This window comes from Strix aluco, chromosome W (assembly GCF_031877795.1).
Source record: "Strix aluco isolate bStrAlu1 chromosome W, bStrAlu1.hap1, whole genome shotgun sequence".
Lineage (NCBI taxonomy): Eukaryota > Metazoa > Chordata > Aves > Strigiformes > Strigidae > Strix > Strix aluco.
The window spans coordinates 44618547-44629357 of record NC_133970.1 but is presented as its reverse complement, the minus strand read 5'-3'; the positions used below and the strand labels follow the sequence as shown (position 1 = coordinate 44629357).

At 38.4% G+C, this 10811-nt stretch overlaps 1 protein-coding gene across 4 annotated transcripts in view; it reads right to left on the bottom strand.

The window, feature by feature from the left end:
- Positions 1-1672: 1672 nt before the first annotated feature.
- LOC141917584 (3-hydroxy-3-methylglutaryl-coenzyme A reductase-like) overlaps positions 1673-10811 on the bottom strand; it is a 32145-nt gene continuing 23006 nt past the window's right edge. For 3 of the 4 annotated variants that reach the window (XM_074810908.1, XM_074810907.1, XM_074810910.1), the window contains exons 13-20: positions 9866-10024; positions 9560-9717; positions 7796-7901; positions 6660-6830; positions 4469-4609; positions 4214-4372; positions 3777-3931; positions 1673-3629 (exon numbers count right to left, since the gene is read on the bottom strand). In XM_074810908.1, coding sequence (XP_074667009.1) covers positions 3575-3629; positions 3777-3931; positions 4214-4372; positions 4469-4609; positions 6660-6830; positions 7796-7901; positions 9560-9717; positions 9866-10024 — 1104 coding nt within the window. In that variant the 3' untranslated portion in view covers positions 1673-3574. The remainder of the gene's footprint in view (positions 3630-3776; positions 3932-4213; positions 4373-4468; positions 4610-6659; positions 6831-7795; positions 7902-9559; positions 9718-9865; positions 10025-10811) is intronic. The other variant, XM_074810911.1, reaches the window with a different exon arrangement.

Genomic DNA, 10811 nt, shown 5'->3' with positions numbered 1-10811 from the left:
TCAGTCTGCCGGGAACCACGTACAATACCTCAAGATATAGCACAGTAACTCATGCAGTTGATCGTCTGTTACTGAACACTGGGCAGCCTTCAATAACTGCTTTAAAACTTGCATACACAGCTTCTGTTCCTTCGAAAACCCTGACCCCATGATTTATGAGAAAGAGAAAAAAGAGAAAGAAAAACCCCTTATGATTTAAGAGAAAGAGAAGAAGAGCCGTGTGCTAGCAACTTCCCACAGCTGTCTGGTACTCACCAGATAATTTAAGAGAAAGAGAAAAAGAGAAAGAAAACCCCTTCTGTTCTTATGTATGCTGGAAGCTTCCCACAGCCGGGCGCTGCAGTCTGGTACTTACCAGATAAATGAATACTGTAATCCGGACTCCACGTTCCTCCTTCGCATACGAGCACGCCGCTGTCTTCTTCAATTTCCCGTACGGCTCACACGGGGCACCACTTACCGCTCTCAGACCAGCTGGGATCGGGGCGACGCGCTGAATCATGACAAACTCACGCCAGTCTGTTGAAGGGGGGGCATTGCCAAGAGGAGCAAATGCTGCCGCACTGTGTGCAAGCTCCCAATTTGTTACCACCTGTTTACATAGGTTCGTTTTTACTTCTACATCCTACTGACCTCCAGGTTTTGCCTGTTTACTGCTCACATGCTCACCACACTCTGCAGGTGGTGTTTTTTACTGCTGTTTTTCACACAACATGGTGTTACATGATGTTGCCTCAGCTATCCACACTCATTCTTCTAACCTCAAGGTCAGTTTACATTTTGCTTACTACCAATTCTTAATTCCCACAAGAATCCTTCAGTTCCCTAAATTTTCTAACACATATGAAATGGTAACCTCTGATTTTGGTATAAAACCTGTAGCCTTGCAGACACTGAAAAAGAATGCAGACTGCATTATATGTCAGATGATTAGACTGATGGACATTACAAAGATCAAAGATGTGGATTGAATGAGAGGTGAGGAGAAAAAGAAAAAAAAAAGTCAGATCTGTTCTTTTAAACTTTTACAGGAAATGCACAGTCATAGGCTGGTGATTTTCTATCCTGGATTACAGATCCAATTTTTTGATAGTTTCCAGGATTTGTAGTGAGGTACTGACTAAAAGCTTAACCATTTCACTGCTGACATGCACTATATTATTAAAAAGTTCTGATAAGAGTTTCAAAGAGTTCTTGATGTGGTACTAACAGGTTCTTTCACTTTTCCAGCGTAACCCATCTTGCAAGAATATGCAGTACTGTGTATTTTGATAAAATTATATTGTCGTGATGAAAGCAGTATTTAAAATTCAGGTACCAAGTTAACAGATTAAAAAGTACCTTTGAAACTTTGGTCTTGATGGACATATGAGAAACTACCAAAAGGATAGTTCAACATTTTTCTGCAAGATAGTAAAAACACCCAAATAGGCCTCAACAGAAGGTATTGCTAAATGAAGTGAATTAGTTCTCCCATTTGGGCAAACTGCATAATTCAGCTTCAAGGAGAATACATGTGTAACAGGCTTCTGCAAGGTGAGAGGTTCTGGTATCATATTCCCACAGTCTTTAGTACTATATGCTAGTCCTATTTTCCTTAACCCTCTTATTTTATGTTAAGATATTTCACTAAGCCATGAAGTAAGCTTAAAATATCACAATTAAGCCAATATGTTTTCCATTGTTTTACTGAAACTGAAAAAGTAGTTTTGTACCAAAATGTACATAGTGTAGTAATAATACAAAGTGTTAATTCTGCAAGACACTGTCAGTTAAATCCACCAAAATGAATGCTGAACCACCATTTATTGCTAGTACAGTGTTACTTTAAATAAGATCACTGAATGAACATAGAAACAAAGTAGTAGTTCCAACTTTCCTTAAAGAAAATGGTAGCTATTACCAACAATACTGCAGGAAGATAAACATTAATTATATTTAAATGCTATCATAACATATCCAACATGTAGCAGGTCTTCATGCTTGCACATTAACTTTATGAGCTCATTACAACATTAGTGTGTTGATGTACTACAAAACAACCCATCATGATTTATGTCAAATTTGCACATTAGAAGAGCACCTCTGAAGTCACCCCTTTAGGAATGCTGATGCATTCCTGTAAGAAACCCAGTCCAATCCACTGATTCCCTCACTCCTAAACAAACCCCAAACCAAAACAACAACAACAACAAAAAAACCCATCATCAAGCATATTAACAATTTTCCTCCTGTGATTAACTAGGCAGGGTGATGCATTTAGTAATCTTCCCAAAGGCAAATCAAACTAGAATAAACCTGGCTTTTCTGTATTACATTAAGAACACTCAAGACTGCTTCACTGGTCCAAGTACAATATTTTAATACAAAAAACTGCTTGTTGCATTATCATGCAATTTCACCGAATTCCCTTAATACTTTTAATTGAAAAAAGGATAAGATTTCTTCTTAACATATATACGCCCCCCTAAAAAAGAAATTTTAACACTAGGGTTTTTTTATGGTTTTATTCCATTTAAAGAACAGTGATTTTCTGGCTTCATTTTATCTCATCTTAAGCAGTGGATACATACCTATTCCTGGGGAATAAGTATCAAACAGTTAAAAAAAAGGAATATACAAATACACTGTACCTTGTGAGACTTCTTTTAATAGAAGTGTAAACATCTGTTCTTGATCCCTGGGTTGTTTTTTTTTTTGATAGGAGTGCATTCAAACAATTTTGAGAAACTTCATTTGCTTAAATTACTAAGCTGTCTGACCTGTAATTGTTTTTGGAGTTACTAGTTTCAAAATCTATTATTTCTACCTGAACAAAATGACAAAACAGTTGAAGACACTGTTTTTCCCTACTTCAGTACAGATTATATTTAACAGTTCAGCACTTTATAGGTCACAGGTCTTCCATGAAGGAATAATCCAAATTGTGGAGTTAAAACATTGAATGCTACTTAGCTGAAGCAGCAGCAATTTAAGTACTATATATAGATAGAGGTTTCTATAAAACTAATACAATTCAATAACATTTTCTCAAAGCCCAAGACCTAAGTTTTACATGCAAATGAAATTAAAATTGGGAGTTCATGGAAAGTGATTAGGCTTGCCATCACTTTAAAAAGCATACTTGGCTAACCAGAAAATAAAGGTGGCAAGGACCAATGCATTCAAGCCAAGTTTAGACCAACTTTTAAAAATGAATTAATTTTTTTATTTTAAACATACAAAGTACATTACATCACTTTTCACCTCAGTAGTTACCAGGAGCTTACTGGTCAAAATAATCTCAACCTGTAAAAACATAAGACAGACCCTTCATAAAATGATGCACAAAAGTAAGAATTCCAAAGCCATGTTCAAGACATCTGACAGGACTTCTTTCATGAAGTCATCTCTAAGCACTGAAGAAGGTCAAAGGCATAAGTAGTCTCACACAAGTCCACTGATCTCTCAATTTATCTTCCACAGAAATCTTTGAGTTGAAGGTGATTTTCATTCTAAACTTCACAGATTCTCTCTTCCTCCCACCCCACCCTGTGCACCTGGTCAATTCTTAATTTCAAAGCTGCTTTAGTATTCAAGCTGCCTTCTTAGTGCAGGTTCCTTGAAGATCTTGTAGATTTATTTTTGACCTAAGAAAAACAGTAAGATAACTACATTAGATAGTTAAAATGATACACTGCTATTATATGTTACAATTATGTAAATATTATTGAATCTTGTGTACTTGGAAGAATGGCAGAACTACAGAGAAAGATATGAATTTTTCCATTTTTTACCTGTTGTGAATCATGTGGCTTTTGACTAGATGCCCAGCTGCAAGAGCTGCCATTAGTGATAATTCCCCTGCCATCACTGTAGCACATACAATTTTAGCAAGCTGACGGGCATTTTCACCAGGGTTATCTTGGCTTGCACCTTGAACCCCTAACATCTTAAGAGAAAAATATGCAATATTATGCTATGAAATCTAAGTAAATTTATGCTAAATTTTAAAGTAAGTTTTTCCAAATAGCTTTAAGTCTCTCTAATATTAAAGATCTTGAGCTTTAAAAACTAGATATATGAAAACAATTAGATAATTCTAAAATTTTCATGTCAAATCCACCAAGTTTGAAGAAGCCCCATTCCCACATTACTTAGACACAATATACACCAACATGAAAGTGAGCTTTGATTTAGGAAGCTAAATTGCTTTAAACTTTCTGCTTTATACCTGCAAACAGGCCTGCTGTGGAAGCAAGTTGGTGCCTCCACCAACAGTTCCTATTTCTATAGAAGGCATTGTGCAGCTGATGTACAGGTCGTCATTTGTGAAACCAGTTCGTTCCATCAAAGTGATGCAATTAGAGCTGCCCACGTTCTGTGCAGCATCCTTTAGATCATGAAGAAGAAGCAAAACAAAAAACTAAGTGTTTGGTTAAAAATTACTGAATTAAAGAAAATCTGAGTTGGTATAAAACAAACCTACCTGACCACATGCAATGTAGATAGCTGTCACAATGTTTGCTGCATGTGCATTGTAGCCACCTATGCTACCAGCCATTGCAGAACCCACCAAATTTTTGTTTATATTGACTTCAACTATATCTTCTGTAGTTGTCTTCAATACCTAGGCAGAGTGATACACTTTTACTACACCATTCCTTAGGCAGGAGTAGAAATACCTCATTTCATGTTTAATAATCCCCCAGCCCTTGTTTGCTTCCATATGGAATTTGACTCCATCATTGTCCTAGATATCTAATTTTATTTTTGTTCAAAAGGAGCCCTTTCAAATACAGGCTGCATCGTCCAAGCAACAATGGAAGAGTCAGTGCAGAGGGTTTGGACTTGCACATGCCTTTAATAAAAATTCATCAGCTACCTTATCTGTTTCAAATTCTCATTTATCTTCAGTATGAAACAAACAAAAACAACTTGGCAGAAATATCCCATTAATTCACCTTGACATGATAGCAACTTTCCTCCCAATTTTGCTCTGCACAAGGATATGGAGCTAAAACTGAAGAGTTTGAACACAACACTATGCTACACTGCTAAATAATTAAACATTGTGCACAGTAATATCTAAGTGACATATTTATACTATATTAACTGTATTTTGAAACCTTCAAATAAGATAGTGCTATGAACAAAATTGAAGATATTCCAGTGTAGTAGGAATAGCAACTGATGACAGAGATCTGTGCAAAGTCTACAATACCTACAAAAACATAAAGTTTAATATATTAGAGTTCAATGTAAGCAAGTTTAGTGATATACATAGTTAGAGGGTGGGAAAAAACATCCCAAATTTACTTAAACTATCAATACCAATTACCAAAGGATGGGCTCCTCATTATTACTCTGGAATGAAATCTCGGGGTTATAATAGATATTGCCACCAAATCAGTAGTAGAAATGCAAACAATTTGAAAATTAGGAAACTACTAGGAAGTAAAGCCAAAACACGTAATTATGCCAGCGTATAAAATCCAGCCTGCACACACACACTTTGAATACTGTGTCCAACTCTGCACCCAGAATCTTAGAAATTTTAGAACTGAAGGAGATCCAGAAAGAATGTTCAAAGACATGCTAGGATAGTCTTTTTATGCATTCCTCAGAGAAACTAGTACTTCTCAGTCTGAAAATTAGAATAGCTGGGAAGGTAGAAGAGCTTTGTTAGAGCTATAAAATCTTGAGCAGTAGAAAGAAGATAAAAGTCTTAAGTATTTCTTCCAATACAAAATAGGGCATCATCATATGATAACAACAACAAAAAGGAGGTAGTTCTTCACACAAGATGTAGCTGCACTGAGGAATTCTGCTTGGTGTATTAGTACTAAAAGTTTATGTAGTTTCACAGAAGGGACTGGACAAATTACTGGGGGGGGAAGATTAAAAATTTTTTAAAAAAATCCATCAAATACTAAAGCACAAATTCACACAATCTTGAATATGTTGGTGGAAGTCTAAGTACGGTGTAGTAAACTCCTCCCTAGATATTGTCTGTCATGGCCAGTGCTGGCAACCAGGTAACAGGCAATGGATTTGGTCTGACACACATAGCCAATCTTCTGAGCTCAGGTGGAAGAGAATCTAAAATAGCTCTTATGATGTAGGACAAGGTTCCCAGGGGCTAGGACTGGCACTGGTTATAAAGATTACCCTTCATCATGCAAGAAGCTAGGGCAGCTTTGGAATTAAGTGAAGCACCTGATTATGTTTTCATTGTAGTAGGGGGGGATATAAACTTTGAAGAGAATACCAGGTTTGTGCAAAAGACAAAGTGAAATGATCAGAATGACTGGGTACAATGTCAGGCAAAACTCCATTTATACAAAAAAAACCCCAACACAACCTATCAAACTGTGGCACAATTTTTTCAAAAGTAAAAAGTGAAAATCCTAATGCCTTCAACTAGATATCCATCATTAAATATATAGCACATTATCTTAGAAGAGACAGCAAAAGGAAAAAAAAAAAGTGATCTACTGTAAGAGGTTCTCAGAAAAAAATGACTTATCCTACACAGCAGTAGTCTAAAAATACACATAGGGATCATCCTTACACGGAACAAAACTTACAGTTAATATCTGTGATGTAAAACATGTATCAGTTTTGTAAAATGTATGCATTTTTATAAACAAATTAAATAAAATAAAGCAGACGCTTACTTCTCTAACAACCTTGGCTGGAACAACTGCTTCGCAGACAACAGATTTCCCTCTTCCTTCTATCCAATTTATAGCAGCAGGTTTTTTGTCTGTACAATAGTTGCCACTAATAGCTATAACCTGGAGATCAGGAAACTCCTCATTCAACCTTGCCAGTGCTTTTTCAGTACCCTGTTAAAAGAGAAACAGATATAGGGCTAGTATATCATTATGGTTGTAAAACAAGCTACTCAAGGACAGTGGAACAGCAAGATTAGATTAAGTCTAGTCAGATCATCAGTTACAGCTGAAGAAAAGAACATGATTTCAGGAGGGAACCTGAAACAGGAGAGAGAAAAAAAAAACAAAAACTATCACTATCCTTTTTCTAACCACTTTAGGAATTATATGAGGAATAATTGGTTCTTCCCAATACATATAGACTCTCTGGATACATTCTAGGTGAACAGGCATATGCTTACCATACTGAAGATACAACATGAACCAAGGCAGACACTACAGGCATGAAATGAATTCACTTTGGACACAGTGGAAAGAGCTTCTCTATACTAGGAAGTCAGACAAAAGGTCTGCTATATTTAGTACCTGTTAGACCCATTTATGTAATGGTTCTGATAAACTTTAATACTGATTGCCTATTCTATATACAATTTATCTCAAACAGCACAAGGCACCCCCCAATCTATGGGTCATGTCTCAGGTTCTTCCGCATTTGTATAAAGAACAGTCAAACAAACAAAACTAGAGAACACCCCCCTGCTGCCACTCACCAGATTTCTAATCCCTTATTTACAAGAAGTGATAAACACAGTAACAGAGTAATTACTGCTGGATAAAAATCTTTTGCCCAAAGCAAACAGCTTAACTTCCATATTATTGAGAATACTTTGTTTAAAAGATAAAAACAAATAAAAACCAAAGTTACTTTAACCTTTTTTCTTTCATCGTTCTCATCCTATTCTTCTTTACACTTGACAAGGTCAAACACTTTTATTATTTTACAGTACTGCAAACAGTTCTATGTCTTGTCTTTCTGTCTTCACATGCCAGGTAGTCACAGATTGGTAGGATGCAACTTATTTATTTTTAAAAGAAACACACATTTATTAGAGAGGCTTAAGGAGACTGGACCTTACTTTTGAAATCATATTCATTCCCATTGCATCCCCTGTTCCAGACTGAAAACGGATATAAAGGTTACGACCAGCCAAACCGATGATAAGTTTTTGTAGGCGGGCAAACCTGAAAGAAAATTTAATTACTTACAATCCTCAAGGAAAAAGATTAAATTAGTTTTAAGCAGCAAAATGACAGTAAATCACTGCAGATAGCACTGTTGACTACATTGTGCTATCTTTACTCCTCCCTCAGCACAGGAAGAAACAGACACAGCTACTATACACATAGTGCTCTCAAGTAAATACTTTAAAATGTTCACTTTAAAAGTGTTCACTGCCTTTTTACGTTTTCTATCCCCGGACTTTATGAAATAAAATATCCTGAAGTATTAACATAAATTTAACTCCTTTGTATTCCCTAAAACATCTGACTACCAGGTATAAACTAAAAATAAGACCTTTGGAAATTCTTATGTCAGTTTTACAGCAAGGCAAAACCCATACTATCTTCAACGACCGTGCAAGCTCCACAAGTCAAAGCTTTATTCATACAGAGTCAGAGCCAAACAAAAACCAGGAAACATTGCATTTAAACATGTGCTGGGTTTGTACGTGTGTGGCGGGGATTTTTGGTGGGAGAGGAGGGGGCTACAGTGGTGACTGCCTGTGAAAAGCTTCTTGAAGCTCCCCTGGCTCCAAGTCGGACCCGCCTCTGGCCAAGGCTGAGCCAATTAGCAACGGTGGCTGTGCCTCTGTGATAACGTATTTCAGAAGGGGAACCTGGGAGGAGTTGTGAGGAGAACATCTACATGAACACTGAGGTCAGTGGAAGAAAGGAGAAGGGGGGGGGGAGGAGGTGTGTCAGTGCAGAGCCACCTTGCAGCCTGCGGTGAGACAGCAGGGCCACCCCCCCACCCATTGAAGTCACCAGTGGAGCACCTGTCGACCTGCAGCCCATAGAGGGCCCCACACCAGAGCAGGTGACTGCATCCAAAGACGACCAGGACTCTGTGGGAGGAAGAATCCCCTGCTGTTATAGTTCAGTGCTGGGAGGATTGCAGCACACAGGGGTGACCCATGCCAAAGCAGCTCAGGGAGAGCTGCAGCCTGTGGGAAGGACTCACAGCAGAAAAACTTTATAGAAGACTCTCTCCTGTGAGAGGGACCCCATGCTGGAGCAGGAGAGGTGTGAGGAGTCCTCCCCTTGAGGAGGAAGGAGCAGCAGAAACAACAGGTAATGAACTGACCACAACCCCCATCCCCTGCACCGCTGTGCAGGAGGAAGGACAGAAATCAGGAGCAAAGCTGAGCCCGGGAAGAAGGGAGGGGTGGGGGGAAGGTGGTTTTAAGATGTGGCTGTATTTTCCTCACTGTCCTACTCTGTTTGATTGGTAAATTAGTGTTGGAGGTGGTGTTCAAATTAAATTGATGTTTTTTTCCTTCCCCAATTGAGTATTATCTTTTGCCCATGACCATAATTGGTTGAGTCATCCCTCCCTGTCCACGTCTGGATCCTGAAGCCCTTTGTTGTATTTTCTCCTCCCCATCCCTGAGGGGGAAGGAGTGAGCTGTGTGCTGCTCAGTTGCCCTCTGGGCTTAAACCATGACACCTTGGTATATAGCCAGAGTGACTTTTGTTTTCTTAGATTCACATTATATGGGATAGCTCAAATGAGTACATAATTTCCTGTACTGTATTTCTGTGTACTGCAATTAGGAGCTTTCTACCATCCATAGAAGTCTTATATCAGTAAATAAGGCTGAAATAGCCATTGTACTAACCTACTTGTGCTATCAAAAGCTTCCCTCATTATTTTAAAGCCTTCAGGGCTTTCAAGCCAAACTTTCACTTCTGCAGCCTGGCAAGCAGTAGGCAGCCTTACAACAGGTCCTCGAGTCATCCCATCTGCCAGAATGCGGCTACTTGCTCCTCCACCAAGCTAAAAATCAAAGCAGAAGGGAAACAAAGCAAGAGTACTGAAAGTGAAGTTTAGTTTTTAAGAACTCAAAAAAACCCACACCTTGTATCACCCCCAAAATATGTTCTATAATATAGAAATTTTTTCAAACTAGTCAAACAATACTTACGCATATTGCTCTACATCCTCTGTTTGTGCTTGCTACAAGACATCCTTCTGTTGTTGCCATTGGAATGTGAAACTCTTTGTTATCCAAAAATAGTGGTCCTGCTACACCTACAGGAATAGGCATATATCCAATCACGTTTTCACAGCAAGCTCCCATAACCTTACAAAAATAATAGAAAAGGTATCATGAAGGTTACATGTACAGTGATACAGTACAGCATATTACATACTATGCACATAACTACAAGGTATTTTAGCAAAAAACCCACAACCCTACCCCTAAAGCAACCAATTGCCACCTCAAAAAGTTATAGCTACAGCTATCAACAGCTAATACTGTTAAAGTCTAGTATTTGGCAGACCTATTGAAGTCTTAAACACTATTAAATAAAATTAATACCTTGAAAATAATTTTAAATAAACTTCCATTTTAACTTGAGCTCAAGGTACTATTTTCATTCAGCTGAACTTAGGCTCAGTATGAGTAGAATTCTTCATTTAGGAGATAGGGCAACTGCATACATTGATAGGAAATATTTTTTGGGTAAGCTATAAAACTTATCTACCTCCCTAGGTTTAAAAACATCAAAACCAATAAATGGTAGTGCCTTATGTTTTCTTCCCCCGTGCCTGTGGTGGTGCAATGCCCCCTCCTCCTTGCTGGGCCGCTCGGTGCTTGGTGTGATTCCAACTCCCCTCCTGGGACACATACCAACCTAGGGAGGTATGGATTGCAAATGGCAGTGGAGCAGAGCATTAAGCCACCCCCTTGACGTGCCTGGCTCCTGCTCTCCCTATCACTTGGGAGTGGTAATAACAGTCCATCACCTCCTGACAGCCTGGTACATCTGTACCTGGGACGTGGCTGAGGGAGGGCAATAACAGAACCGCACATCCAGCAAGTTCTGGGCCTGTGCAACTGGTGGAAACACCAGAATATTTCATCA